Here is a 27623-nt window from a genome sequence, read left to right on the forward strand (position 1 = left end):
ACAGATCCATGACATTGGGATTTTTATAGCAGTGTCCACTCAACAGGAGGGAACTCTATACAGTTATGTACAGATGTGAAAGGGGATAACCCTTTCCTCGTAGTTATTGTGATGCTGTAGCAAGGAGCACCTGTCTACTGAAGGCAGCATCAGATGATGCCTGATATCCAGCTTGTAGAAGTTTGAAAGTGGCATGAACAGATGACAAGGTTGCTGTTTTACAGATTTTCTGGTATGAGACCTGCAATCTTTTGCCCATGAGGCTGCCCTGGCTCTCAGGGAGTGAACTCTGGTATTGGAAGATGGAGCTACGCTTTCTGACTTTTAAGATACAATATCTCATCCACTTGGAAATGGAAGATTTTGAAACCTTCTTTCCCTTTCATATTGGATAATAAAACACAATTTGTCAAGCATTTGTCCTTCTGATGTCAGCTGTGTGCTGAAGCTCTTTAGTATGAAGACAGGGTTGGTTCTGAGTACCACTTTAACCTTATGGGCTGAGGCTGTAGCAAAAGAGCTTCTAGCTCAAATACACTGCCAGCAGAAAAGATTGTTATGAAAAAAGCCATTTTAATGATTAGAAAGTAATGAGACACCTTTGTAAGTGGTTCAGGGCCTGCAATGACAATGAGAAGCAGCATGTCAGGATGATGTAGAAGAGATGCTGCCCTCATAGAAAAATGCTGGACATGTAGGTAAGTTGAAATTCACTACTTTGTCTAGCATCCTTAGGACAGCAAAGCAGCAACTTGACCTTTTAGAGTCTTAACTGCCAGGCCTAACCCGAATTCATTTTGAAGAAATTTGAGAATCTGTGGTACTGAAGCAGATTGAAAGTGTGTGGGGGCAATGCCCCTGTCCTGGCACAAATTGTTAAAGCTCAACCAGGCCCTTGAATATACTAAGATAATAGATTTATTCCTGGAAGCTAAAATTGTGGATATTAGCTGTCTGAATAACCTCTTTGGCTTAAGAGGCTCTGTTCAAGAACAAGGTAGTTAGGCTCAAACTGTCTGGATCTTGATGCGTGATTGGCTTTTGTAATATCATATCCCTTCTCGATGGAAAGTAGATGGGGAGGTCTTTGTACCAGGTCAAGGACATCAGAGAATCAAGGCCTCCTTGATTAGAATCGGAATATCAAAATTACCAGTGCTGCTTCTCTCCTGATCTGTTCTTCTGCAATATTTTTGTGAGGAGAGGAAAAGGGATGGAAGGCATATAAGAGTCTCTTTTGGCCATCCTTGCAACAAGGCATCTGTTGCTGTGGCTCTGTGATCCCACTGAAAGACATCAACACTGAAACCTTTTGATTCAGGTGGGAGGCCAACAGATCTATCACAGAGGAGATGAAACACTTCTAGACATAGTACCCATTCTGGATTACCTAACTTTTGCGTACTGAGCCAGTTGGCTGTAACATTCAATTTTGTCTTGGATGTGAATGGAGCAAATTGATTGCAGATTCTTTTTTGACCAAGTCATCATGAGGTGAGCTTCTCTTTGAAGGACTGTAGACCTTGTCCCCTTTGTCTATTGATGTATGACATCACTGAGGTGCTGTCTGTCATGATCAGCACTTGAAGTAAGTCCAGATATGGAAGCAGAGCCTTAAGACCATATTGGATTGCTCTGAGGTCTCGCCAGTTTATGCTGTGCTTCCTCTCGTGTTTGGACCAGATTCCTTGGACAGTCCTTGACCCCATGTGAATGACCCAAGAATCCTCCTGGGATTACACACCTTCACTGAGGGTCAGATAAGAGATAATTTAGGAAGAGATAAAGGGAAGCTCTGTGGTGGCCTCATGAGCACTGGCCCATTAAGAATATCCACATGGGAGACCACTGATCCCAGAAGAGAAAGATACATGTGAAAGGTACTTCCCTTGAAAGGTTGACTGTTTTGATAAAATTTCTCCACGTCTCCATCTTTTCTGCAGTAAGCAACTTTGCAGAGGTCATTAACTGACTCTCACAAAACTGTGGCTCTGCAGCATCCTTAGTGTTTTGGTGGTACATTCTATGAGGCCTAGATAAGGAGGTCACCCAGGAAGGGGTAGAAGAAGACCCCCTTCCTTTCTTACAGCTGATATTAACACTGCTAGCATTTTCATAAACACTTGCAGTGCTGCTCCTAAGCCAGTGTTTCTCAAATGTGGCCACCATGGCCACATGCGGCCATTGAGGGGTTTTCCTACGGCCATGACAGCCTCCCCTGAGCAGAGATGGAGAGGGGACAAAGCAGTGCCTCCTCTCTGCTCTGGGGGAGGGCTTCAGCCCCCCTCCCCTGATTCATCCAGAGGTTCTGGGGGCGGGCTTGAGCCCCCTCCCACCCCCCCACCCCCGCTTCAGCCATGGTGTTCCGGGGGTGGAGTTCAGCCTCCCAGGGCAGCGGGGCTCCAGGCTTCAGCATACACACACCCCGACTCCAGCCGTAGTGCTCTGGCTCTGGGCTTCAGCTCGGGGCAGCAGGGCTTCAAGAGGACCAGCCTTACTGGGCACTGTGGTCAAGAAGCAAGAAGCAGGGTGAGACTAGGGTGTGAGGTCATGGTAGGGAGCTCAGGGTAATGGGGGGAAGCAGCGAGACCGGGGGGGAGGGGATTCAGGGCCGGATTTACACCTTATCTGCCCCTAGGTTCAGCATCTTCAGCGCCCCCCTGCCTACAGCTGACCTTTGTGTTTTCCATAAAAAATGAAACGAAAAGAAATATGAACAATAATGGAAATATTTATTCAATACAATAACAAAAATACATGTAATTAAAACAATCACATAGGTAGCAGGTAGGAAAAATATGAAGGTGAAACTTATTTTATAATGTATTAAATCCATGCTGGCTGCAATATACTATGGTAAAGATAGCAATAGCATTTTCATACACGCATGAATAGAGCCGCAAGCACAGAGGCAGGCTGGTAACTAAGGCTTGGTCTACACTTACCCCCCCAATTCGAACTAAGGTACGCAACTTCAGCTACGTGAATAACGTAGCTGAAGTCAACGTACCTTAGTTCGAACTTACCTCGGTCCACACGCGGCAGGCAGGCTCCCCCGTCGACGCCGCGGTACTCCTCTCGTCTAGCTGGAGTACCGCAGTCGACGGCGATCACTTCCTGGTTCGACTTATCGCGTCCAGACAAGACGCGATAAGTCGAACCCAGAACTTCGATTCCCAGCCGCCGAACTAGCGGCTGGGTGTAGACATACCCTAAGTGTACCTCATATACATGAGCATCTAAAGACAGTGATGACGTTGGCCAATCACAAACAAGCAGAGCCAGTACCACGCGTGATATGAAATCCAGGTGTAGAGTTGCCACGGTTTCCCATGTAATATCATCACTGGGTTGTTTATAATTTTTAAAATAAGTTTATGCTAACCACTTTTAACTGCGTATGTATTAACTTTTTAACTTTTAACCCACCTTTAACTTTTAGGCACCCCTAGGCACATGCCTACTGTGCCTAATTGGAAATCCAGCCCTAGGGGCGATGGCGAGCCTAGGGAGCGGTGGGGGACCGGGGAGGCAGCGGGGGCCAGAGGCGATGGGTGAGGGAGGCAGCTGTGGCCAGGGGCACCAAAATACAACTGTATATTTCAATATTGAGTCTGCAAAAAAAAACCTACATAAATAAATTACAATGATTTGGGCATGTATATGTGCATATTTATTTGTCTTTCCTAAAGTTAATTAAATATTTTAGGAAAATTTGTCACAGCAGCCACCAAAAATTTTGTTATGAAAACCCCTGTCCTAAACCAAAGGGCAAGGATCTGCATCGGTAATGTGCTTCAAGAGCAAAATTTTAAGAAGCATCTGTGGGACTGTCAAACTGTGATACGGAGATTGGCATCATTCAAATGTCATGCCCTCTATTGATGGTGGCTAGTGTGGATTTAAAGGTCTCCATTGTGAATTTTTTTTTTTTTTTTTTTGGATTTTTTATTTTGTTTAATTTAAAGATTTTTTTTTTGTGTTTTTGGTTTTTTTTTTTTTTTTTTTTTAAAGAATGATATGGAGTAAGGCTTTTTCTCCTTTGAAGAGGAGGGACAGGTTCAATTGCTCCCATTATGTTCTCTGGTCAGCTCTACTCAGCACTTTGAAAATAAGACCTTTTATTCAGGTGCTCAGATATGAATTTAGGAGCCTAACATTAGGGCCCAAGTTTGACAACTAAGCCTATTTTATGTTTATGCATATAAAAAATACAGATTTATAAATGTTATATATATGAACTTAGATACCCACACAGGCCATATATTTCCAGACAAGAAACTTAGTTAAATTAGAGTTCAAATATTTAAACACTTTAAAACACTTTAATAGGAGGTTACTTTTAAAAAAGGGAATACTATCAATTCAGGAAATTCAAAGTTATGTTTCTGACACAAACCTTAACTCTTCTCTTGAACCTCACCCACTCCCCATTTATAGATCAGAGATCCTCACTAGCAACTGCATGGTAACTGCAACAAACCCATAACACTTACCTTGTTGCATTTATGAATTACAACATCTTTTTTGTAATGAATAAAGAAGACCTTAATCTGGATATGTTTAATCAGGAAATCCATTTAAACAGGACTATCCCTATAGAACGATTTAAGACCAGTCATACTTAATAGGAATTACTCTTTTTTAATAGGATACGAATTCAGTTTAATATGGACATCAGTGGTGGATTAACGCACAGGCCCATGGGGCCCATGCCCAATTTGGGGGCCCCCACAGGAGCACTGGAGAAGTGGTTGGGTTGCCAACTTTCTAATCGCACAAAACTGAACAACCTTGCCCCGCCTTCTGCTCCGCAGCCCCACCCGTGATTCATCCCTTCTCTGAGGCCCCGGCTCTGTCCCACCCCTTCTCACTCCATCGCTCGCTCTTCCCCACCCTCACTCACTTTCACCAGGCTGGGGCAGGGGACTAGGGTACGGAAGGGGGTGAAGGCTCCAGCTGGGGGTATGGGCTCTGGGGTGCAGCCGGGGATGAGGAGTTTGGGCTCAGGACTGGGGCAGGGGATTGGGATACAGAGGGTGAGAGCTTTGGGAGGGAGTTTGGCTGTGAGGTGGGTCCCATCTAGGGCAAGGGGTTGGATGCAGGAGGGAGTTTGGGGTGCAGGCTCTGGCCGGGCAGCGCTTACCTCAGGCGGCTCCCAGAAGCAGCCGGCATGTCTGGATCCTAGGCACCGGGGTGGTCCTGGGGCTCTGTGCACTGCCTGTGCCCACAGGAGCCATCCCTGCAGCTTCCATTGGCCATGGTTCCCAGCCAAAGGGAGCTGCGGAGCCGGTGCTCGGGGCAGGGACAGCACGCAGAGCCCCCTGGTCACCCCTGCACCTAAGAGCTGGACATGCCAGCCGCTTCCAGGAGCGGCACTGAGCCAGGACAGGCAGGGAGCCTGCCTTAGCCCCACTGCGCTGCCGACTGGACTTTTAGCAGCCCAGTCACCAGTGCTGAACGGAGTTGCCAGCGTCCCTTTTCGACTGGGCCTGCTGGTCGAAAACCAAATGCCTGGCAACCCTCAGAAGTGGGGGGGGGCAATGGCCACCAGCACTGGAACCTGCTACTCCTCTCACCCTCAGACCCTGCCCCCTGCTCCTACTTTTTCCCCCCAAGCCTCTCCCCCACCAAGCCAAAAGCCCGAGTCAGGCCATGGTCAGAGCCACTCAAAGACCCTGGGCTGCTGTGGGGAGCCCCGGACCCTCCACCGGCCCTGGATGGGGGGGACGAGAGGCCTAAGAGCAGCACCCAGCCAGTGTCTCTACTCCCCAGGAATGCTGCCCAGGACAGGTGGCGTATCCAGGGCTCCCCCTGTGCAGCTCTTACCCAGGCCTGGCTCCGGCTTTCAACCTGGCCGAGGGCAGGGCCTCAGGGGGAAGAGGAGGAGCAGGGGGCAGGGCCCTGTGCTAAAGTGGGGCTAAGGCCCACCTCAACCTCCACCGGAAAAGGCTGGTGTCAGTAGCAGGCAGGGCCGACGCAACCCATTAGGTGACCTAGGCGGTCACCTAGGGCACTACAATTTGGGGGGCGGCGACTGCGGCGGTATTTCGGCGGCGGGACCTTCCGCCGCCTCTGTGGGGGGCGGCATTTCGAGGCGGGACCTTCCGCCTCCTAGGGCGGCAGAAAAGCTGGCAGCGCTCCTGCTAGCAGGGGCTGTACTTTGCAGCGAGGAGTTGATTAGCTCACCACCACCACCAAGCGCAATCCCTGCCACTGCTGCTCCACACCTGACTATTACACCCATGTTAAAAAGTGGGGGGGCTGGTTTCTGGTGCTTCTGATCCCCCAAGTACCCATGTTTGGATGTCGTTATGAGCACTGAATAGACCGCAAGCTAAATCCCTAATCCAATGCAGACAGTGTCTCTTCCCAAATGCATGGGCCTGTCATGTAACACAAGGGGCTCTGCAGCTCTTCAGGTAGCAGCAGTACGAGTGAAATGGTTTCTTAGGAACCTTTATAAATATAATACACATACATTTCATAAAGCTAATGTGCTTAATTTTGTCATCTTCTATATTTTATGTTTAAAATTAACGTGAACAGATGTAAAAGCAGAAAAACAAAAACATGTACATAAACAAAGCTAACCTAAAACCTAAAAAATGAGTAGCCCTTGATCCAAATTTTACAACCCAGTGTGCTCACTACACAGGTTGAGGAGACTGAGGACCATTGACTAGTACACAATGTACCCACATGTTTACCAGTTACAGAAACACCTGTTATAAACATTTTCTGCTGAACCCATGTAATGCTTCACAATACCATTCAATATGAACCGCCTTCCGTATTTCTTATCCCTGAACTGTGCTTTCAGTGGCTGCAGTGTAAATAAAGTACTGATACAGGTCCCATACTTACCAAGTACTTACACTACCTGCAAGGTAGACCTATTCCTTGCTATTTTTCTTTTATCTCCTGAGTTAGTTCATTGAAAGTAGAGAAACACACATTTCAGTATCACTCATACTCAAGGGTGTCCATGTCCCTAGCCTGAACCTGCAATGTCCAAAATGTTCAGACATTTGGGGCTGAAACTAAACCCCGGAATTTTCAAATGACATCTGGGATTTCGGGAACAGCTCTCTGTAGAGTATGGCCCTGGTTCTCCTTTTCAATCTACCCCTTCATGCTGTTCCATTATTACAAAGGAAGTGGGTAGCTGGCAGAGACAGCCCACAGGGAATAACCTTAGTGCAGGGGGCCTTCTCCTGTTAGTGGAGAGCCTGATGGAGAGTTCTGTGCCAGTTCCTGGAACAGCAGCACACGGGGGCGAAGCCAAAGCACTCTGCCCTTCAATTATTCTGGGCTGCTGAGCCACCTAAGTATGGCTCCAGGAAGCAGCTACAAATCAGAACAGCGCAAGAGCTGCCTTTACTTTTGTAGGACTGGAGACAAGCAGGCTCCCCGCGAAGTGCAAAATTCAGGAGCTACCTTTGTCCCACTCCGTCCTCTTCTGGGTTGTGCCTCTGTTTACCATCTTCTCAGAGGCCCTGCTCAGAATCTTTCCCAGCCTGTTTGCTACAGCACTTCCTCAGGGTGTTATAAATCACCAGAATGAGCTAAATTTGCTGACAATAATGTGAGTAAGACAGAGGCGGAAGCAGGACACATTATGAGGCAGGATCACAAATCAAAACAAATTGAAACTATTAATATTTAGTACTGACATTTAATCAGCTATGAAAGAAGAACTGGGACTGACAGCAGCTAGCCAGCTAGTGATTTTATAGATCTTATAGTTTATTTTTAAAAAAGGTAGCCTCAATCAGATTATTTTCTTAAATGATTTGGTAAAAGCAGCATGTGAGCACACCGCAGTAATGTTGCAAGTGCCCCAGCGTGTTATGTTTTATTTTTTGTTGGTAAAGGAATGAATTTTGATTTCCTTAATGTCATCACCTTGGTTTTTCTTATTTATTATCAATAAAAATATGTAATTAATTAATTAATTGGCCAAAACCATCAATAACGCAGAGTTGAGGCTGCCCAGTGATAGTTCATGCCCTTCCAGAATGTTGAGTTCAGCAAAACTCAAACGTCTGAAAACCAGGAAATACAGAGTTAAGGTAAACGTCCACCCAATCTTCACTCTGCCCTCTTGAGCGATGCCCCAAAATACCCATAACACAGTCTGCCTTGTCAGTGTAATGAATGCAGTGTAGTTGTAGACATGTCAGTCCCAGGATATTAGAGAGACAAGGTGGGTGAGGTAATATCTTTTATTGGACCAACTTCTGTTGGTGAAAGAGACAAGCTTTCGAGCCCCACAGAACTGGTTCGAAAGCTTGTCTCTCTCACCAACAGAAGTTAGTCCAGTGAAATATATTACCTCACCCATGTTGTCACTGTAAAGGACGGCACTAACTGCACTTGCCCTGAGCTCAAACACTGAGCCTACTTCCCCGACAAAATACCACACCTGTCAAATTTAACCATTTCCTATCCTTATACAATCCTTTCACACCTGCACACAAGATACCACCTAAACCAATACTTTCCCCTACACATCCCAGATCACATGTGGAGGGGGCGAGGTAGACCCCCTGAGAAAAGCATGAGGCACACCAAATTTCAAGGCAATCTGAGTAACTGTGAGGATTTTAGAGCACTAAGAAAAATAATCCTTTATACAGAAAGGGTTTCTCAACCTTAACTATAGTGGAACTAGCGCTCCACTATAATATTATTATGAGACATCTAATTCTTAAGAGTAAGACTTTCAATGTCTCATTAAAACACAGTATGCACAATTCTTCACCTGAGCTGCGGCATGTAAGAAATTGGGAAGAGAAGCTCAAAGAATGCATGTCAGAAGAAGGAAACAAGAGGAGCCTAGGGGATGGTGTATTGACTCTATTCTTGTGCAATGGTCCCTCATCTATCTACAAAGTAACCATATACAGATTAATTAAACCTGAACATATATATTTAATTACATATTTAACTTTACCTAAAACTAGCATTCAAAGATTTTCCCATTGATTTCCAGGACCAGTCTTACTGAATTCGCAAGCTATTCTATATTTTTTCCTCATTATTCAACCTGTGGCCTCATGCCTTATTTACTGTACACTTTTCAAACCTGCTCTAAAGACAGAATTATGAATTTCCTAACGAACTTTTCCATGGTGCTCACCGCTGTAGTATCTTAAGTGCTTCACAAACATTTATACATTTATTCTCACAACATCCCTGTGAAGTTAGATGGTATCGTTATTCTCGTTTTACAGATGGTGAACTGAGGCACAGAGAGGTTAAGGTAAAAAATGAATTTGAATTTTGGGTGCCCAATTTGATGCTTAGAACCTGATTTTTCAGAATATTTAGTAGTGTATAGAACTATATATGTTAAAAGCACAGCTCTCATTGACTTTATTTGCAGTTGTGAGTGCTCAGAACTTCTGCAAATCAGACACCAGTGTCTCAAGGTGTGCATGAAGAACATGAGGAACACACACTTAATGATCACCTGTGAAAAGTCTGGTTTAAGTGATTTGCTCAACATCACATAGGAACTTTGCGGCTGATACTGGGATAGAATCAAATTCTCTAGGGCAGTACTCAATTGCCTTAACCATCAGACCATCTTTTCTCTTTCTGCAATCCTCTGCCTTTTTCACTGCACGTCTTCCAACTTTTGCAACAAATAACAGGGGTCCTACAGACAACAGCCTCATTCACTACACAAGCCAAATTGATCTGCAGAGAATAGTCCATCCCGTGCACTGAATGATGTAGGGATCCTGTGGAAAAAATAATATGTGATCATATAATTAAAGTCAGTACAATATGGATAAGGCTAAGATTTTGTCACGGATACTTTTAGTAAAAGTCAGGGACAGGTCACGGGCAATAAAGAAAAATTCACGGAAGCCCGTGACCTGTCCCTGACTTTTACTAAAAATATCCATGACAAAATGGGGAGCTGCTGGGCAGCTGCGGGAGCCTGGCTGGGAGCTCCAGGGGCCCCCATCACCTGTGGGGGCTCGGAACTCCAGGGTTCCCCTCCCCCGCAGCTGGGAACTATGGGGTCCCCTGCTACCCATAGCAGCCAGGAGTTGTGGGGGCCCCCTACCACTCATGGCAGCTGGGAGCTGTGGGGTACCCCTGCTACCCACAGCAGCTTGAAGCTCGGGGGGTCCCCATCACCTTGGGTGGCAGGGGTACCCACAGCTCCCAGCCACTGGCAAGACCTTACAGCTCTCAGCTGCCTGCAGGCTGAAGTCACGGAGGTCTTTGGAAGTCACAGATTCCATGACTTCCACAACCTCTGTGATAAAATCATAGCCTTAAATATGGATATCACGAGGGGACCAAATTAAGGTTGAATGGGCAACCTTAAGTCAGACATTTCCTATTTTTTGTGAGCTTGACTTATTAATTGTGTGTATTTGCCTTGGGTTCTTTTTTTTTTTTAAAGTAATTGAAAAACAGAAATTCTACATGTGGAATCATATTGACACCTACATGGGACATCAGATCCACTGCACAGACCTCTGCCACTTGGGCTAACGAAATAACTGACAACACTAGTAGGTCATCATCCTCCACATAGGACCAACACTAAAGGGAGATGAAATATACACTTTGCCAATGGGTTTCACAGATATTTGCTGACAGCAGAAGAATGGTGAGACTCACTCAGGAAGCTTGGTTTCCATTCCAGGCTCTGGAAGAGAGTGTATTCTAGTGGGGACAGACCCAATAGTACCCCTGTTCCCCCCAAATCTGACTCCTGTACTCTCCAGCCTGAACCTGTCCCAAGTCCTGTCTCTTCCTCCCCTCAGCAACCCTATTGCCCTTGCTCACCCAGTCCAGGTCTCGCTCTCCACGCCCCCTGTCAAAGTCCCAGACTCCTTCCTGGGCTCCGTATCCCAGTCTCCTTGTCCAGTCAGACCCAGTCTCACTCCTGCTCCTCATCCAATCTTAGTCTTTCCACCCCCACACCAGCTCCTAGCTCCCAGTCACCTTACCCAGTCATTCACAGTCTCCTCACCTGATCTCCTATTCCCAGTTTCCACCCCACTCACAGTCTCCCTTCCCTCGCCCCCCACACTCCTTGTACCAATCTAGTCTCTACTCTCTCTGTCCCCCTGCCCAGTCCACCTCTTGACTTCTCTGCATTTGAGTCAGGCTGCTGTTTCATGCTGGCTGAGCCAGCAGGAGGGTCCTTAAGAGTACAAGAAAGACAGTCTTCCAGATATCAGTTTCTGTAGCCTGACACCACAGTGATCTGCATCAGCCAGGAGCAGTAATTGCAGTGAAAGTCCTCCACAGCCCCAGCTGCCCTGGGATGGAGCATGCTCAGTCGCTCTGTTGGGGTGATGCATACACAGTCCAGTCAGCATATAGGAACTGTAAGGTGATGCAGCATGCTCCATCCAGATGAAATCTTCAGAGAATCTCACTGGCAAACGCTAACAAATGTCTACTGAGTACATTCAAATTGAGATTTTTAAGAGGCTTATAACTTGGCCAAATTTGGGCAGGATTTCCTGGGAAAGGCAAAAAAGGACATCTCTGACACCAGGGTGACCTCCCAATGCCAAACTGTTCTACGGCATGGAGGCACTAGAGTGTCTCAATTTTAAACAAAAAACAAAAAACAAACAAGACCATTTTAACACAGGCAAAACAAGGTATTTTCCCATCATTCTCAGAAACAGGTGAGCCATTTTGGCTGAAACTTTAAAAAAGAAAAAAAATCATCTTGAGGCAGACACTTGGCATAGAAAATTTCAGCCTGAACAGTTGAAGTTTGACAAAATTATAAGCAACTGAAAACTGGGTCTTAAAATGGGAAGTGTAGGGCAACCTTAAGTATAGGCAGCACTACCAATTCACTGTGTCCATAAGAACAGTGAAATTTGCCTCCAAGACATTTGTGAAAAATTCTCTTTGTAGTATTTTCGATGTGTTTCCTATTTCTTTCATCTTGTTTGTTATACTTGTGACTTGGACCAGCAAGAAACAGCAATAATAAACATTCACTCAGCCACCCAGTCTTAGCAACATTTGGCTTCCTTGACTGGCGCTGTGCATGCCTCGTGCACACTCCTACACCTATTCCAAGTGTACTGATTCTCACATGCTTATCATGAAGAACAATCCAATCTTGAGTGCATGGGGCATATGTGCACCTAGAGTGGGACCCACACTGACACATACTCAAAGAAGAACTAGTAAATATAGATCTCTTAGGTACTTTTATGGCCCCCATCACCATAAAATCAGAGCACATCACAATCTCTAATGGATTTATTCTCACAACACCCTTATAACATAGGGAAGTCTGGTGCCATCCTTCCTCTATCAGCCATTTTTGCAAAATTGACAGGGACAGGAGGACAGGCTTTATAAACAGAACCATTCCTAGTGTTCAGGACATAACATCAGCATTCCTATATTATGGATGCCTAACGCCAACTGTGAAATCAAAAGGAAACTTTCCACAGAAAAGAGACTACTACATGGATATTCCCTTATACTAGAGCACACCACACTATATTTAAAAAGAAAAGAAAACATTTTATCCTTGGATTTTGTATATACTGTGGTACTTTTTAAAATTCCGCTCCCTCTATAAACAGCCATAAGATTTAGCCACTGAAGTCATTCAAGCTAAAGAAAACAGTTTAGGCTAGCAGTGTCAGCTCTCTTTTTCCAAATTCTGATACCCTGTGTGGGGATTTATGAACTCCAGCAGGATGGGGATCAACGTATCTTTGTCATTTTTTTTGGACCGCTTTAGGCAAGTGTTAAGAATTAACATGATCACATTGATGGGAAACAGCCAAGAGACATTTTATAATAATTCAGCCTTAATAAGCTTTGGAGATATTACCCATCTGCAAAATTAAACAGATACTTTATTCATATGCTCTAGGCTTGAGGCACCAGAAAACATTCCGGCTCCATTTGAGAGAGAAAGACAGAGAGTGTTAGTGATGCACAGATGCTTTTTCATAGAATGTTTCCTCTAGTGTATTGACTTGACTTGGTCTTGTGTTTTGCTACAGACAAATAAGTGGCTCCATAATCGACTGGATACTAGGTCCAATCTGGTTGTGTGTGAGTTTGTGCTGAATTTGGAGCCAGCTTCCTAGCCAGACAGAGGGCAGACAAGTTTTTGTATCTGACCCTTAGAAGGTGCAAGGCCCGTGGGGTAACCTTTTAGTTTTCTAATAGGGCAACAGAAAGGAATTAATCTGTTGCTGTCTATGGGGATTTACAGGTGTTAAGTGAGCCACTGGAGGGCTCCTCTGGTGTTTCCTGAATGAGACAGAAACCTATTGCAAAGTACAGTGAAAATTTTTACACCAAAATCAAATATAAAAACTGAGATCAGCTGAAGTCATTTTCTTAGTTGATAGCAAGATACTCATACACACAAAATATAAATGACAATATTGTCATTAAAATACATAGTAATATTTGATAAATTAAGTACTGAAAATAGCAAAAAGACAATAAAACATGCAAAAATTCCAAGAAAATTAAAAGATTAACCACAGCTACTCCTCACTCATGATTTGAACATACTACCTTTGTAAGATAAGAAAAGATAGTATCCAGTACTAGACATACAGTATGTCATTAGCATGCAGTGAAATTCAGAGGAACTATTTTTCAATGGAAATGTATTGAAAAACACAAGGAAAAATTAATAAATAAATCAAATATAAGTGATACTGAATTCATACATAGATCTATCTGTATACATGCAAAATGTCATGCTAATTAAATATAATATAATTTGTATTTAACTTCTTCAATAAGAGAGTGAGGAGGAGGAGGAAAATTTCTAACATTTTAACCATGTAAAGTGGGGCAGTGCATGGCAGAATACACCTTCATCTCCTGCTTATTGTAAGTAATTATTAAATAGTTACTGCTCCAGCTGATTTGGCCTCAGAGAATGCATTTGCATCCCTAAACCATAATGTTATTGTGATGCTCCATTGCAAATATTGTGACTCTCCAACACAATCATACAACACTATTACACCAAAAGACTAAATTTTGCTCTCCTTACTCATCTAATCCCATTGAAGTCAATGGGACAACTGAAATGAGTAAAGCAAACTGGAGATGTATGGAATTTGTGCCCTCTACTGCCTTTTTGGAAATGCCTGTACTTGAACTCCTGATTTTATCTTTAAATATCTTCATAAATTGAGCACTATTAAAATTATTTTATTTGCTGGGATATTTGTGATTTGGTCCGTGCCCAAGAGGAAAAAAGAGCTAAAGTTTAGTGTTTTCAGGGCACTATCCTATCCAGTACAGCCCTACAGAGATAGAAACAGCACTGCTTTTTCTAACTTAGTTCAAGTCACTACCGTGGCTGTCAATGTGAGATAATCAGTACAGACCATCAATAGCAAGTTTATTGTAATCCCATGCTATGATTTTTTTAAAAGGTACTGCTTCCAGTTCCATCTGATACACAAATCCTTTTCAAAACTTCAATCTTCCTCTCTGATTTGTGGCCTGATTCTTACTCATACTGAGTATTATTTTACTGTTCAATAGAGTTAGGGTGCAAGAAGCTGGCCTTAAATATTACACACAGTAATTTTTCCTAAACTGCAGTTTGTTGCTCAGACCTCCCAGATAACTGAGACAGAGACACAGATTAAGGAGGGGGGAAATTGCCTTTAACATAACCCAGCACAATATCCTGCAAAATTTTGCTACCAAACATTAAAATTCGGAAGAGAGTGGATATAGGGGCGTTGCATTCCTGGTATTTTCCCAATAAAGAAAAAATACATTTTCATTTTGTCATGGAGATTTATTTATTTATTTTGCGGGTGGGGTATTTTATTTTTAAATTAAGAATGAGGAAGGAGAGCTGATAAAAACCTTGGCATCTCTTAAAGATGTTTTATATATTCTATCCCATCTAAAAATTGTCTGCAGCCACATTCCACCACCTAATCCAAAAAAAGTACTGAAATGCATCTACAACTGCAAAAATATTAATGCCAATACTCCCCCATAGAACATTTTTATAGAAGTGTTCCACTAAGAAACACAAGACGCTATAGAGAAAAGAAAGTAAAAATACCCTGTCTTTTAATAAAATGTGCTAGTTTAGGGAAACAATATCTCCTTATCTCTCTCCAAGCAAATATGCATTTCAGGTATGAGGCATTTATTGCCACTCCTAAAGGCTCTGTATGATTGAAATGCTGTTTGCCATTAAGTCGACTACAACAGTTTTGCTAAGAAGGACACTGAGTTTCTGAACAGCTTCTCGTATAAGCCACCCATAGCATTCTACAGGCAGCCAAAGGAAAGAGCCTCTTGCTACAGACTCAAACTATCACTTACACCAGGTCTGAAGTTAACCAAAGGTGGTGGAGAAATCCCTTCTAGTGTATTTCAGACTCTCATTTTTATTGAATGTGGTTTTTGTTCTTGTTTTCCATTCTTTTGCAGATTATGATTTTAGGCTTGTTTTTCCTAGGTCACATTTATGTTCATTATCTTTTTTTATGCTTATTTTTCATATACGTACACTTTCTAACATTTACAGCAACAATTACTCAACAGTCACAACAGCTGTTTTGTTTACGGCACACTATCATTTACAGTCTAATTATTCACTGGTGACTCAATTGATCAGACTACATGGCCTTTTATACAGAGACAATTCTGTGCTTCTCTACATCCTACTTTACATATCCTGTTAAAATAAATCAAAGGTAAGATTTACCTGTAGAAGGTTGAAGGGCCAGCTTCTCTCATCCCAAAGCTGCTTTGATCATTTTCAAGGTAGTAGGGTACCTGTTGGCTGTGGTGATGGATGAAGGGTGAGAGCTGTGGCGCCGTTTGTAAGAATACCACGGGGCTTGGAGGGACATTGTTCAGCGAATGAAACCCTCCCAGACTGCTGGACCCAAATGATTCAGAAGCAGGGGCATAACTGAGGCTAGTAGAGCTGTACACCGGAGCGGCAGTGGCAAAGTCATAAGTGGTGCCTTCTGGGTAGTTAAAAACCCCTGTCTTGTTGCTCTCCACATACATCTCACTGAGTGACCGATCCAGGGGAATCTTCAGCTGAGGTCTGCTCAAAGTCTCCAGTTCAGTGCCTTGAATCTGGTGCAGCAGGGCAACTCCAGAGGTTTTGGTATGAAGGGTCATGGTCATTGTTAATGGCAGCGAGCAATTGGAATGTCTTTTTTTACTGTCAGCAGAGGGATCAACAGCTGATAGTCCACCTGAAAAAAGAGCAGAGCCTGGTGTCAGCCTTGGCAAAAATCATGTTAAGGAAGCACTGCACAGGTATTCAGCTGGTCTCAGCAAGGAGGAGAATACAATCCAATGCAGCATGAGCAGTGAGAAAACGCTCTCTTTCTCTCTCCCTGTCTCTCTCTCTCTAACTTTTAAGTACTCCTCATCTGAGCTAATATGCATTACAAAGGTGCTGGCCATAGGCCAAGAACTCTTGCCTTGCACTGACATTGGTTTAAACATCTCTTCAGAAACAATTAGTTTTGGAGTGATACCAAATAATTGTTCCACTAAACTTTACTCCTATTAGTTGTTTAATTTTTCACTTCATGGGGTCCTGCTGCTCTAGGGTGGCTGAGGGAAAACAGTGCTTATACCAAACTAGGAAGACTAGTCCAGTGGTCAGTCAGCTTACTGCTTTTTATGCCCCCGCCAGGCTCCAATCTATCTCTGTTTATCTCTAGTCCTGTTTGATTCATTTTCATGTTTGCTAGAAATATGTAATGTGTACATTGTAATGACCCTGGGTAGGACTACACTGTAACTGAGATATGGCAGAGCAGAGTATGTGTGTGTGTGTTTGTGCAGCCAGCCAGTCAGTAAAACTGTATTTAACAGAAATCAATGGATGTATTCTATCTATATAGGAAAAAAGTCATATATAAATGTGCTAAATTATAATGATTCCTGGTATTTAACTGAAGTGTAAAAAGTAACACGAAAAGGCAGGGGAAACCTTTAGTTAAATTCTTCTATACATTTCTGCCTGCTTCTTGTACAGCATGTAAAATCAGAGCAACATAAACTTAAACATGAAATAAGACATCTTTCAGACCATCATGTAAAACCCAAGACAGTTAGACAAAATTCATGTTAATTACGTGAAATATGAACTGAATATTAATAAGTCCAGCAGAAGGATGTTCTTCCTCCTTGTCCATTGACAAATACTTGGCACACTTCAACTTAGAGATCAGAGTTTGGGAAATCAAAATAATCCAAAGGGACCAACTTTACAATAAATTGAAATGTCCCCCTTAAAACTATATTTAAAACTCAGCAAGAGAAAACAGAATTGTAGAGGAAAGGTGTGGCAAGCAAGTTTCATCTTGCAACTTATTCCCATATTATTTGAACTTTGCAGAAGCTACTTGTTTTGCATCAGCCTAACGAAAACCTCCGAAAATTGTTTCAAGTTCTATAGCAATGCTATAATGGTCTACGGTTCAGCTGGCACAGTTAGGTTAGTGCCAACCCCCAACAGACGCATACAAGGCTTTAGATAACATGATTTAGTTATTAACGTAAATCCAAGCCATACTAAAATAATTCTACATTCATTCAGCCCAGCATTTGGACATTCTGATCATCAAGTGAGATGGAGGTTTAAAAAGAATCCACTGAGAAATTTATTTTTTTGTCTTCAACTTAAAATAGTTTCAAAACAACTTTACTATAAATTGTTTAATTCAATAGACAATACTTGAATCATAATATTACATTTTTAGAGCTTTTGCTAAAAAAGCCAATGATTAATCTGCACTTGCAAGATTTCACTGAAGTAAATACATTTGAATCACTGCATACATACAGAGACAGCAGCAGACGTTTAAATATATATGTACTTGATAGATTTCCCCCCACACTTCTTTTCCAGCTCAAAATTTCAGGTTATAGACTTTGATCAAAGAGATAACAGTGTTTAAATAAGGCTGAACTATACAAGTACCTGGTAAGAAAAACATCAGACAATCATACCCAGCAGAACAGCGAGAGTCTTCCAAGAGATATTCTAAAAATATGCCGAAGTGTGTAAATGCATGTGTATTAGAGGGAGTGAGAGAGAGAAAGTGTGTGTGTACGTGTATGTGTGTGTATTTGCAAGGGCTCGCGAAAGAGCAAGCAAGCACAGCTCTCAACATCTTCCTGAAGATAAGAGCCAGTAGCTGTGCTCCACAGGCTATAATGAAGGCCAATTACCAGTTTAAGGTAGGCTACTGCCTACAGAGTCACTTGGTGAATCTCTAATATTTAAAACACAATACTGTCTAACATACTATGGTATTATATTGCATAATCTGAGAAACAATGTGACAGTATCCCAGAGGAAGAGTAGCATTTATTTTTACAACGTGCTGCAAGAAGGAATCTAAGGCTTTATTTAAAATGTTGTTTGATCTATTATATCATTATGTAATAATATACTACATTATAATGCATATACAGAAGAGAGCAGATTTAAGGTTAAGCACACAAATTTAACTTTACCACTTCCTGACTTTTAAGTATTTCAGTTTGCAACCTTAATGTTCTTTTAATACAGTTTTTTTAATTGAATTTACCCATGTACAACTATTTTCTAGATGGCATTAGAACCCTCTGTGTGGTACAGTAAGTACAAACCATGGTGTAGGAACCTTGATTCCTTTCCTATATCACCTTAACTCTGGGTCTCTGCACCAGTTCCACATAGGCCAGTGTGGATGGCTGCAAGGAGGGTAGGCAGGACCCATCAGAGGGGTGGAAACATGGGATCTGCATTTACATTGACCCAGTATCCTATGCAATTGATGCTGAATGGCTGCTAAAATAGACCCTTAAGCTAAACTGTAATAGGTTGTTGGTGTTTGCCTGAATTACCCAACCTAGTCACAGATGCTGATCCTGATGCAAAAGGGTTAAGTGGGCTCTGCTGACTCACTGTCTCAGATGGCTTGCTACCCCACTTACATATAAGGAAGGTGGGAGTGGCTCTCCAAAGAGAGGATCTAGAGAGTGAGCTGAGCAGTCCTGTGGTAGGAGTCCTAGAACACAGCCCAGCCTGGAGAGAAGGCTCTGGGTGAATTTTATGATATTTTCTTTATTAATAAAGCCAAATGCCAAGAAGGGGGTGAATTTTTGACTCTGCATAGTGTATAGACTTAGTTTTGAGCAAGAAGAATAGGCATCAGCACATAACTTACAAACTAGTTAAAGTCTTTGATAAACCATAATATTTTTCACTTTTACTTTCTTCTATAAATCTCAAAGCAATTTACAGATGGGGCTAAATGTTCTGCATGAGTTTACATAATAAATGAATGTGAGACCCAGAGTTTAAAACCAGGTCTTTATGCTTAGAGGTCAGGGGGTTTATTCCATTACACACAAGTCCGTCTGTGAAATATGCCTGATAATAATATTTGGCACTTGTTCATTGGTAGATCCCAAAGTGCTTTACAGAAAATTAACTGAAAAATTAGTCATTTGCTTAAATTTACATCATATCTTGCAAAGTAAAACCTGCCTCATTTGCTGTGCACTTTAAAAGATATGTACATTAACTAAACCGCAAAATTTACCCCAGGCACGTGTTGCAACGCCTTCACTCCACACCCTGGTCAAAAGTACTTTAAAAATACCCAGTCAATGGCAGATCCATTGGTTTCAGAGAGAGTGCTTATATTCAATTCCAGCCAAGCTAACAAACATCTTGCGATATGTCTACACAGCTTTTTGGTGGGAGCAAGAATGAGCTTCTCAGCCCAGGTTGACAGACTTTGATTAGCAGGCTGGTGCCTGCATTCTAAAAATAGCTGTATAGACAGTGCTTTGAAGTTGCAGCTTGGGCAATGATGGAGGGGCAGCTAGGCCAAATTTGAGTAGTGTTGTGACCCCTGCGTCTGCTTGGTCTCCCATGTGTGCACCCAGGGGCACTTGGTCCCCCAACCCCTGGGGACAAGCAGAACAGGGGGCTCCAGGAACTCCCAGTCCCCAGGAGAATGGGAGAACTGGATCTTGGCTTTGATGCTTTCAGGGGAAGTGGAGTTGCAGAAGGAGTATGGGACTTAGGGCTCCCAGAACAGCCTGGACCCTGGTGCAATTCAGCCTGACCGCCTCTCTGGGGAAACAGCTTAGCATTGGGTGTGGTGCGGGGGGCGGGGGAGCTCAGAGCTGGGTGTGGGGCACGATCAAGGGAACAGCATGTGGCTGCATGTGGAGAGGAGAGACCATGGGGGTGAGTGCAGAGGGGAGAGTTTGAAACTGGGTGTGGGGTAATGCCTGGGGGAAAGCCCAGGGATTGGTGTGGGGCAGCAGGAAGGGAGTCTGTGTGGAGCTCGGTTCAGGAAAGCGAGCACGGGTCTCAGTGCAAAGGCCGTGAGAGTGAGCTCGGGATGGGTATAAGGGAGCAGCAGGGGAGAGAGCTTGGGGCTGGGTGCAAGGCAGGGGAATGAGAGCTCTGGGCCCCCTCCTTAGGAAAATTCCGGTTGTGCCCTTGGCATGTACACAGCATATATTAACAAGACAAGACTGGGTCACTCTCTCTTGTAAAATCTGGAGAGAATTTGGTTTTACAAAACTTCAGCGGATGAGATTTACAGAACCTCAGTGAGGGGTGGATTGGATTTTATCTAAATTCCCAAAGTTTAGAAGTGTGCAGATAAAAATAGTTCTGGCTTTGATCCATCTCCAAATATGCCTATGACCAAAAAGGGATGAAGAAAGTAAGGAAAGAGGCGATAGCAACAGAGGGACATTGTGAAGGAAGGGCCAGGTCTCTGCAATTGAGGTGTGCCAAGCACACGACAAAAAACCCAAAGCAGAAACTATCTGTGCACGCACACACACACACACCAACCTCCATGGTGATAGAGACAAAAAGCCTATATCTGAGTGTAGCAGGGCAGTTACCCGCTCCGATAGAAAAAGCTAGGCTGCTTGGGGAAGCAGCCACAGCTGGGGCCTTGCCCAATTAGGCCACAGCTGGCCCTATAAGAAGGGCTAAGGGAGGAGCTGGGAGTCTCACTCCAGGGCTGGAGTGAGAAGGGCCTAGCTGCCTGGGACTACAGGGTACTAGAAGCAGAGCAGCGGAAGGGCAAGGGCAAGGGCAAGAGGAGCTGGGGAGCTCCAGCCTGGCAACTCCCCAGGCTGAGGCCTTGTTAAAGGCCTAAAGAGGTACTGGGGCTGCAGAGGTGTAGCCTGGGGATAGGCAGAGGCAGCTGATCTGACCCCCTTGCCAATGATGAGTGGCCATTACAGACTGCTGTTTGCCCCAGCAAAAGGGGGCTAGATGATGACTGGCAATAGCCACTGAGGCAAGGTGGGTGTAGAGGGTTGGGGGTTCCCCTGAGAGGGGAGACCCAGAGTGTGGGGACTACTGGGGGGAAAGAACCCCAGGGTAAGGGGCACCGGGATCCAGGAGGGACATGGGGGCCTAGGCAGACAAGACACCGGCCACCAGGAGGCACTCTGAGCGCTGGAAAGAGCTAATTCCCAGATGACCAGCAGGAGGTGCCGCGGCGAGTCTTCGCTCTTTTACACAGATTCTGAAAGCAGTCTACAAAAGCTAGATATATGTATTTTATTAATGTTATTGGAAAATATGGGGCTAAATCTTCTGCTGTACTTTTAATATCCCAAACTAAATACTGCTATTTTGGGACACTTCAAAGCTGCACTTGGAACTGCACTAAATAAAACCTAAATAGTGCACTAACTGAATCATAATTCTATGGTTAAATGAACATTGTTTACAATTCATGGATCTCTCAGCTTGAGAACGTACAGATTCTTTTTCTTATACTGATAGGCATTCCCTATTCATTTCAGGGCACTGATGCAGCCAGTTGGCTTGTAGTTCCTACAGTTCTGCTGACTCCTTTGGTGAAAACCTAGTTTCAAATAGTTAGATCTGCATCATGTGACCAATAGCTGCATTCACACTAAGTTTTGGCTCCTTTTCCCCACTGATCCAATAAACTCACCAGCAAAAAAGACACTGAACCAAATTAGAATTTTACAATAGCAGAAACATTGGCCCATTTCTGGGAATTAGCACAAGCAACAGAAGATGGGGAAAAAAGATACAATGGAAGCAATGACATAGAACTCTACCATAATATTGGAAATGAAGTTTCAGGGTTTCCAATCCTCTTTGCATTCTACCCTGGAGAAGTTTTCTACTAAATGAAAAGACCTGTCTGAGCATCAGGGACTGGTAGAGCAGCAAGGTATGCTTATGGGGGGGAAATCAACAGCGTGAACATGAAGACAGACTCCCAGCTAGAGCTGGTCATTTCCAACAAAAATGCCAATTTGTCAAACCCAAAACGTCTTGTGAAAATAAGCTTGATTCAACAAACTTGCTGGTTCCCTGCTTGCTCACCTGGTGGCTGCTGGGAAGCCCAGGATTCCAGGGTCCACAGCTCAGAGGCAGACCCATCATATGGACTGCCCCAGGATTAGGGAGCCCAGAGCTTACAGGGTCTGACTCCAGGGTAGCGCCACCATGCCAGTGCTCCCTGCCATGGAGCTGGGAGCCTGGAAAGCCTGAACCCCAATTCAAGCTAGGGCTCACAGGGCTATTAGGACTTCCTGGCTCCCTGCTGCAGAGGTGGGAGTCTGGAGCATTCTGGGATGGGTTTCCAGGGCTCACAACTCCAGGACAGCCCAGGGAGCCAGCAACCCTGGAAGTCTGGAAACTCAGGAGTCCCCAGAGCAGAGCAGTCCACGCTGCCGGGCTGCCCTGGTGCCTACAAGAATTTCAGTTTCAGTCAGCAGCTGCCATGATCCCAGGGAGCATATTTCCTTTCAGAAACACTGTGTCCATATTTCCAAAACTATTTTTTTTAAATTTTCAGTTCATGTGAAATTTCCACATTTCAAAATATTTCATGTGAACAGAAATCTCAAGTTTCAGCCAGCTATATTTCTGTCCCTGGAAAGCTACAAAAGCTTGAGGTACAAGATGAAAGTGAAAACAGTAGTTATATGAAAAATATTCCGATTATAGGTTTAGGCATGTCAGTATCTTCAAGGAATCCTATTTTGTTTTTTTTAATCCTGACTTTCAATTTTATTAGGAATTCCAACAAAATATGGCAAATTCAGAATTGAAAGAGTACACTGCACATTTGCCCTTAAGTCTGCTGACCATGAAAGACCATAAATTTTATTAGTCTGGTTCCCACAACTATTAAGAGAGAAATTGTTTTAGATGCTGCAATTAAAGAAGAATCTGTTGCATATAACAGCAAGAACACCATGTTTTCCCAAGATTCTTCCGTTGCATTGCAGAGAAATCATGCAGCCCTTAGAGCAGTGAGGAAGCTCCTCAAGCTAGATGGCTAGAGATACAGCACCATCTATCTGTTTTATAAATCGTCACCAGAAAAGAACATAAATCCTTCACATCACTAGATGAAGCCCTGAAGTATGCTCAGGGTCTGCTTACACCAGGGGTCGGCAACCTTTCAGAAGTGGTGTGCTGAGTCTTCATTTATTCACTCTAATTTAAGGTTTCGCGTGCCAGTAATACATTTTAACATTTTAGAAGGTCTCTTTCTCTAAGTCTATAATATATAACTAAACTATTGTTGTATGTAAAGTAAATAAGGCTTTAAAAATGTTTAAGATGCTTAATTTAAAATTAAATTAAAATGCAGAGCCTCTCGGACCGGTGGCCAGGACCCGGGCAGTGTGAGTGCCACTTAAAATCAGCTTGCGTGCCACAGGTTGCCTACCCCTGGCTTACACCATCAGCAAAGAGATAAGCTCTTCAATATATTATGCAGGGCTTATAATGTTTGTATGTTCATATGCTGATATGGGGGGGCATATGTAATCTGCAGTTTCCCAGTAACATACTACAAATACGGATGGTGCCAAAAGGCTTGGTCTTAAGATCCCTAGTTTTACACAAATTTTGGATTGGTTTATAGAATTAAAGATGGTGGTTTAATTTTTCATGAAAAAAAAAATCTGACCAAGCAGCCCAAACAAAAATAGAGAATATGGGAACAATTATTTTAAAATAATTTTTAAAGTCAACATATTATATATATATATATATATTAGAGATTAAGCTGCCTAATTTTTATTATTTTAAACATGATAGTTTTCGGAGAATCCTGATGCTTCTATAGTAGATGGCAGCCTATTGTATACAATGTTTTTAGCACTTATCATGGTACCATGTTACTTTTATTACATTCAAAATATTACAGGGTGGGAGTGATCTTAAGTTCTGCACTTGGAACATCCAGGGCATTTAGAACCCAAACAAAAATTACATGGAAGATTCACAGGCCTTTGTGTCAGGGATGAGCCTTTTGTCACTCCCACGAAAATCCACCCAAATTTGGCCAAGTGCCTTTGGAAAAAATCACAGTTCACACATGTTCAGGAGAGACTTCTTCAAAAGTTTAAATCTATGAAGGTTCTATACTCATTGAGCATGCTCAAGCTTCCCACAACTGCTAGTAATAACCAGATTGCACATTCACCATCCCCATAGAGCACGTGAGCATGCTGCATCCCCTCACAGCTCCTGGACTGCTTATTTGCCATCACCACAGACGGACTGAGCATGTTCAAGCTCGGGACTACAGGACTTTACCTATAATTTCTGCTCCCAGATGTTTTGGGCTGGGATAGGGCAGAGCACTGGAATTAAGAACAGAGAGCCTGTCTCTCCTGTGCTCTCAGTGCACCCCTGCTGAACTCAGAGAGTGTGGAGGCGGAAGGCTCCTGATTCAAATGCCAAGGGGACAAAAGCCTGAGCAGTGGCAAGGGAAAGGAGTAGATTGGGATAAGTAGTGTGGTGAGACTGGGAGTTGGAGGGGAATACTAGGATTGATTGGGCAAGGAGATTGAGACCTGGGGGGAGACTGGGATTGGCTGGACAGGGAGGCTGGGCCTAGGGCCCAGTGGGGGCAACTGGAACAGGCCAGAAATGGCCTTAGAGAAAATGACGCCCTGAGTGAATTTATTTTTTTGGAACCCCTGGGCCCCCATTGCCTCCCCATCACCCCTGACCCCTGCTGCCTCCCCAGGCTCCCCACCTATCCCACGTAGCAAATGCTGCCTCCCTGGGCTCCCCACTCCACATCAACCCTGGGCCCTGAAGCCTCCCCCGCCCATTGCCCTGAGCTCCTTTCTGCAGTCTCACACCCCAGGCCCGCACCACTCCTTGCCTCTTGAACACGCCACCCACCTTGACTACCTGTAAGGCTGGCCCTGAGGTGGGAGAAGAGATAGATCTGACATAGAGCTGAGGTGAAATTGAACTGGCTGGGCAGAAAGACTGAAATTGAACTGGCTGGGCAGAAAGACTGTTACGAGGAGCTAGTGAGGAGTCTAGGGGTGGGGGGAGACAGATTGGATTAAGAGTCTAGGAAGGGAGTCTGGATGGAAGGGAAAGGGGAGACACAGATTGGATGAGGAGCTGGGATGGGGGAAATGGGACTGGCTGGTCAAGGAGACCAAGACTGGGTTGGGGAGTGGGAGAGATTGGGAGTTGGGGAGGAGATTGGGATTCAGACAATAAGCCCTGAGAAGGACACTAGGATTGGCTAAGCAAGGAGACTGGGACTGCGATGAGAAGTCTGTGGAGTGGAGAATGGAACAGGGACAAGGAGTTGGAGTAGGGAAAAGACAGAATTGGGACTAGGAGAGGTTGGAGAGGATGGGGCAGAAGGAGTCAGACTTGGTGGGAATAGGCAAGAGTCTGCACCCACTAGAGCACACACCCGTCCAGGGCCTTGAATGAAACCCAAGAGTCCTGAATCTCACTATTTTTCTGCTGTCTGCAAATGTCTGTGAAACCTACTGACAACGTGTGTTTCATCCCCCTATAATGCTGTTTCCCACAGATGACTATGACCTATAATTTGGTGCTTAATTTGTAATGAATGAAATGCTGGGGTTCAAGCAATTTTTTTCACTTTCATAACTGACGCTGCCGGGGCTATGAACTGCCAAGCTTAGAGATGCCGGGGCTCAGCCCCGGCAAGCCATGGCACAAATTAAGCACTGCTATTATTGCTGTCAGTTACTCCATATGCTCCAGTTAGAGGTCTGTGCAGTGGATCTAAAGATTCCAACCCTGCTGATGAACCAGTTCGGTGTCAATATGATGCCACCGGTTGGAATCTGTTTTTTCACTTTGCTTGTTTAAAAACCTAGGAAATTACATTTAAAAAACAAGTTCAAAGAACATTATTAAAATTGCACAGTTACGCACTCAAAAGTTAGACAACTTTAATTCTAGCATTTCCTATGTAATCTTAATCCGCTCCTTTGTATGTATGGATTTTGATACAATCTTTAATTGCATATGTGTAGAACTAGGAAACATTTGTATTATTTTTTATAAATGTCTTATGCTCCTCAGTGTATTTGTGTGATTTCTACCATGGCTGAATGCATAAAGTTAGATCAAAAGGGGTAGTGAAAGAAACTCGGCAGGAAAGGTAAAACAATGGCCTAGACTACTTTTGCTCTGCCCCAGCCAGGAAGCTGGGCCATAGACTGTTTTTGTGCTGCCCTGTCCAGCAGGGCGGGAGCCTGAGTGTTGGCAATTGCTCTGCCCGGCCCAGAGCGCTGAGCCTGACCATGCTAATTCCCTGTTGATTGCCTTTCAGCTGCTAGGTGGCGTAGCAAGGTGGAACAGTCTCCTTCTGATGCTGACAGGGAGGAACCACTCCAAGTCACTACACTCACAGAGATTTTGGACTATAATGAGAGCACCATAAACAATTCCTTAAGGAAATGAATAATTCTGTCCTCGCAGCAGGGTTTAAATAGTGTGCAGTAAACATAGCATTGTTCACACATTGTTCAATGATGAAAAAACAAAATATTGAATAGCTACTCACTGAGTGGGCAGAATCCATACTGTGCAGAAGTCCAGTGGAAAAAATAATTTGTAATCATGTAATTAAAGACTGTATCATAACGCATATGCACAAGAATGGGGCTGAACTAAGGTTGCACAGGCAAGTTAGGCAATTCCGAAGTTTTGAGTGCTTAAACTTTGCAACCTTAATAATTATCTTTTCACATACGTTTCTTTTAGGTTTTGGTTTTAATAAAATAATAAGAATGATACACAGACATTATTTATTTATATATATATATATACACACACACATATAATGTATATACACGGTCTGACATTTTTTTAAAAGGAGAATTGAAATTGCCTACTTGCAAGAAAACACACCTAAAAAGAAATGAGAACAAACGACTGGTGGGAAATTGTGAAGGATAGACATTCTGTATGTCATTCAGATCACATCAAAGCAGCACCTTTTTTTTTTTAAGTTATTTACATTGTAAACGTCTATAGACACTGATGCTGTACTATCAGAACTCTTAAATGTGAATAAGGTCAATATTGACAGTATATGTACTTTAAAAAAATCAACTGAGATTAGACTGACTTAGATTTATTTTCAATAGACATCAACATATAAAGTGGAAATTACTATGAAATATCAGACAATGGATTGGCCTCCTGAAATACTACATAATTCTCTCTTTCAATAAATGAAATCCAGCTACACTCCTCTTTTGCTGACAGCCCTGGTGTTGGCAAATAAAGACATTTA

At 43.5% G+C, this 27623-nt stretch overlaps 1 protein-coding gene across 1 annotated transcript in view; it reads right to left on the reverse strand.

The window, feature by feature from the left end:
• Positions 1-18017, reverse strand: part of ESR1 (estrogen receptor 1) — a 177462-nt gene extending 159445 nt beyond the window's left edge. The window contains exons 1-2 of the mRNA XM_026649757.2: positions 17981-18017; positions 15734-16238 (exon numbers count right to left, since the gene is read on the reverse strand). Coding sequence (XP_026505542.1) covers positions 15734-16238; positions 17981-17996 — 521 coding nt within the window. The 5' untranslated portion in view covers positions 17997-18017. The remainder of the gene's footprint in view (positions 1-15733; positions 16239-17980) is intronic.
• Between the last annotated feature and the right edge of the window lie 9606 nt (positions 18018-27623).

This window comes from Terrapene carolina, unplaced genomic scaffold (genome assembly GCF_002925995.2).
Source record: "Terrapene carolina triunguis isolate 2854851 unplaced genomic scaffold, T_m_triunguis-2.0 Scaffold85, whole genome shotgun sequence".
Classification (NCBI taxonomy): Eukaryota; Metazoa; Chordata; order Testudines; family Emydidae; genus Terrapene; species Terrapene triunguis.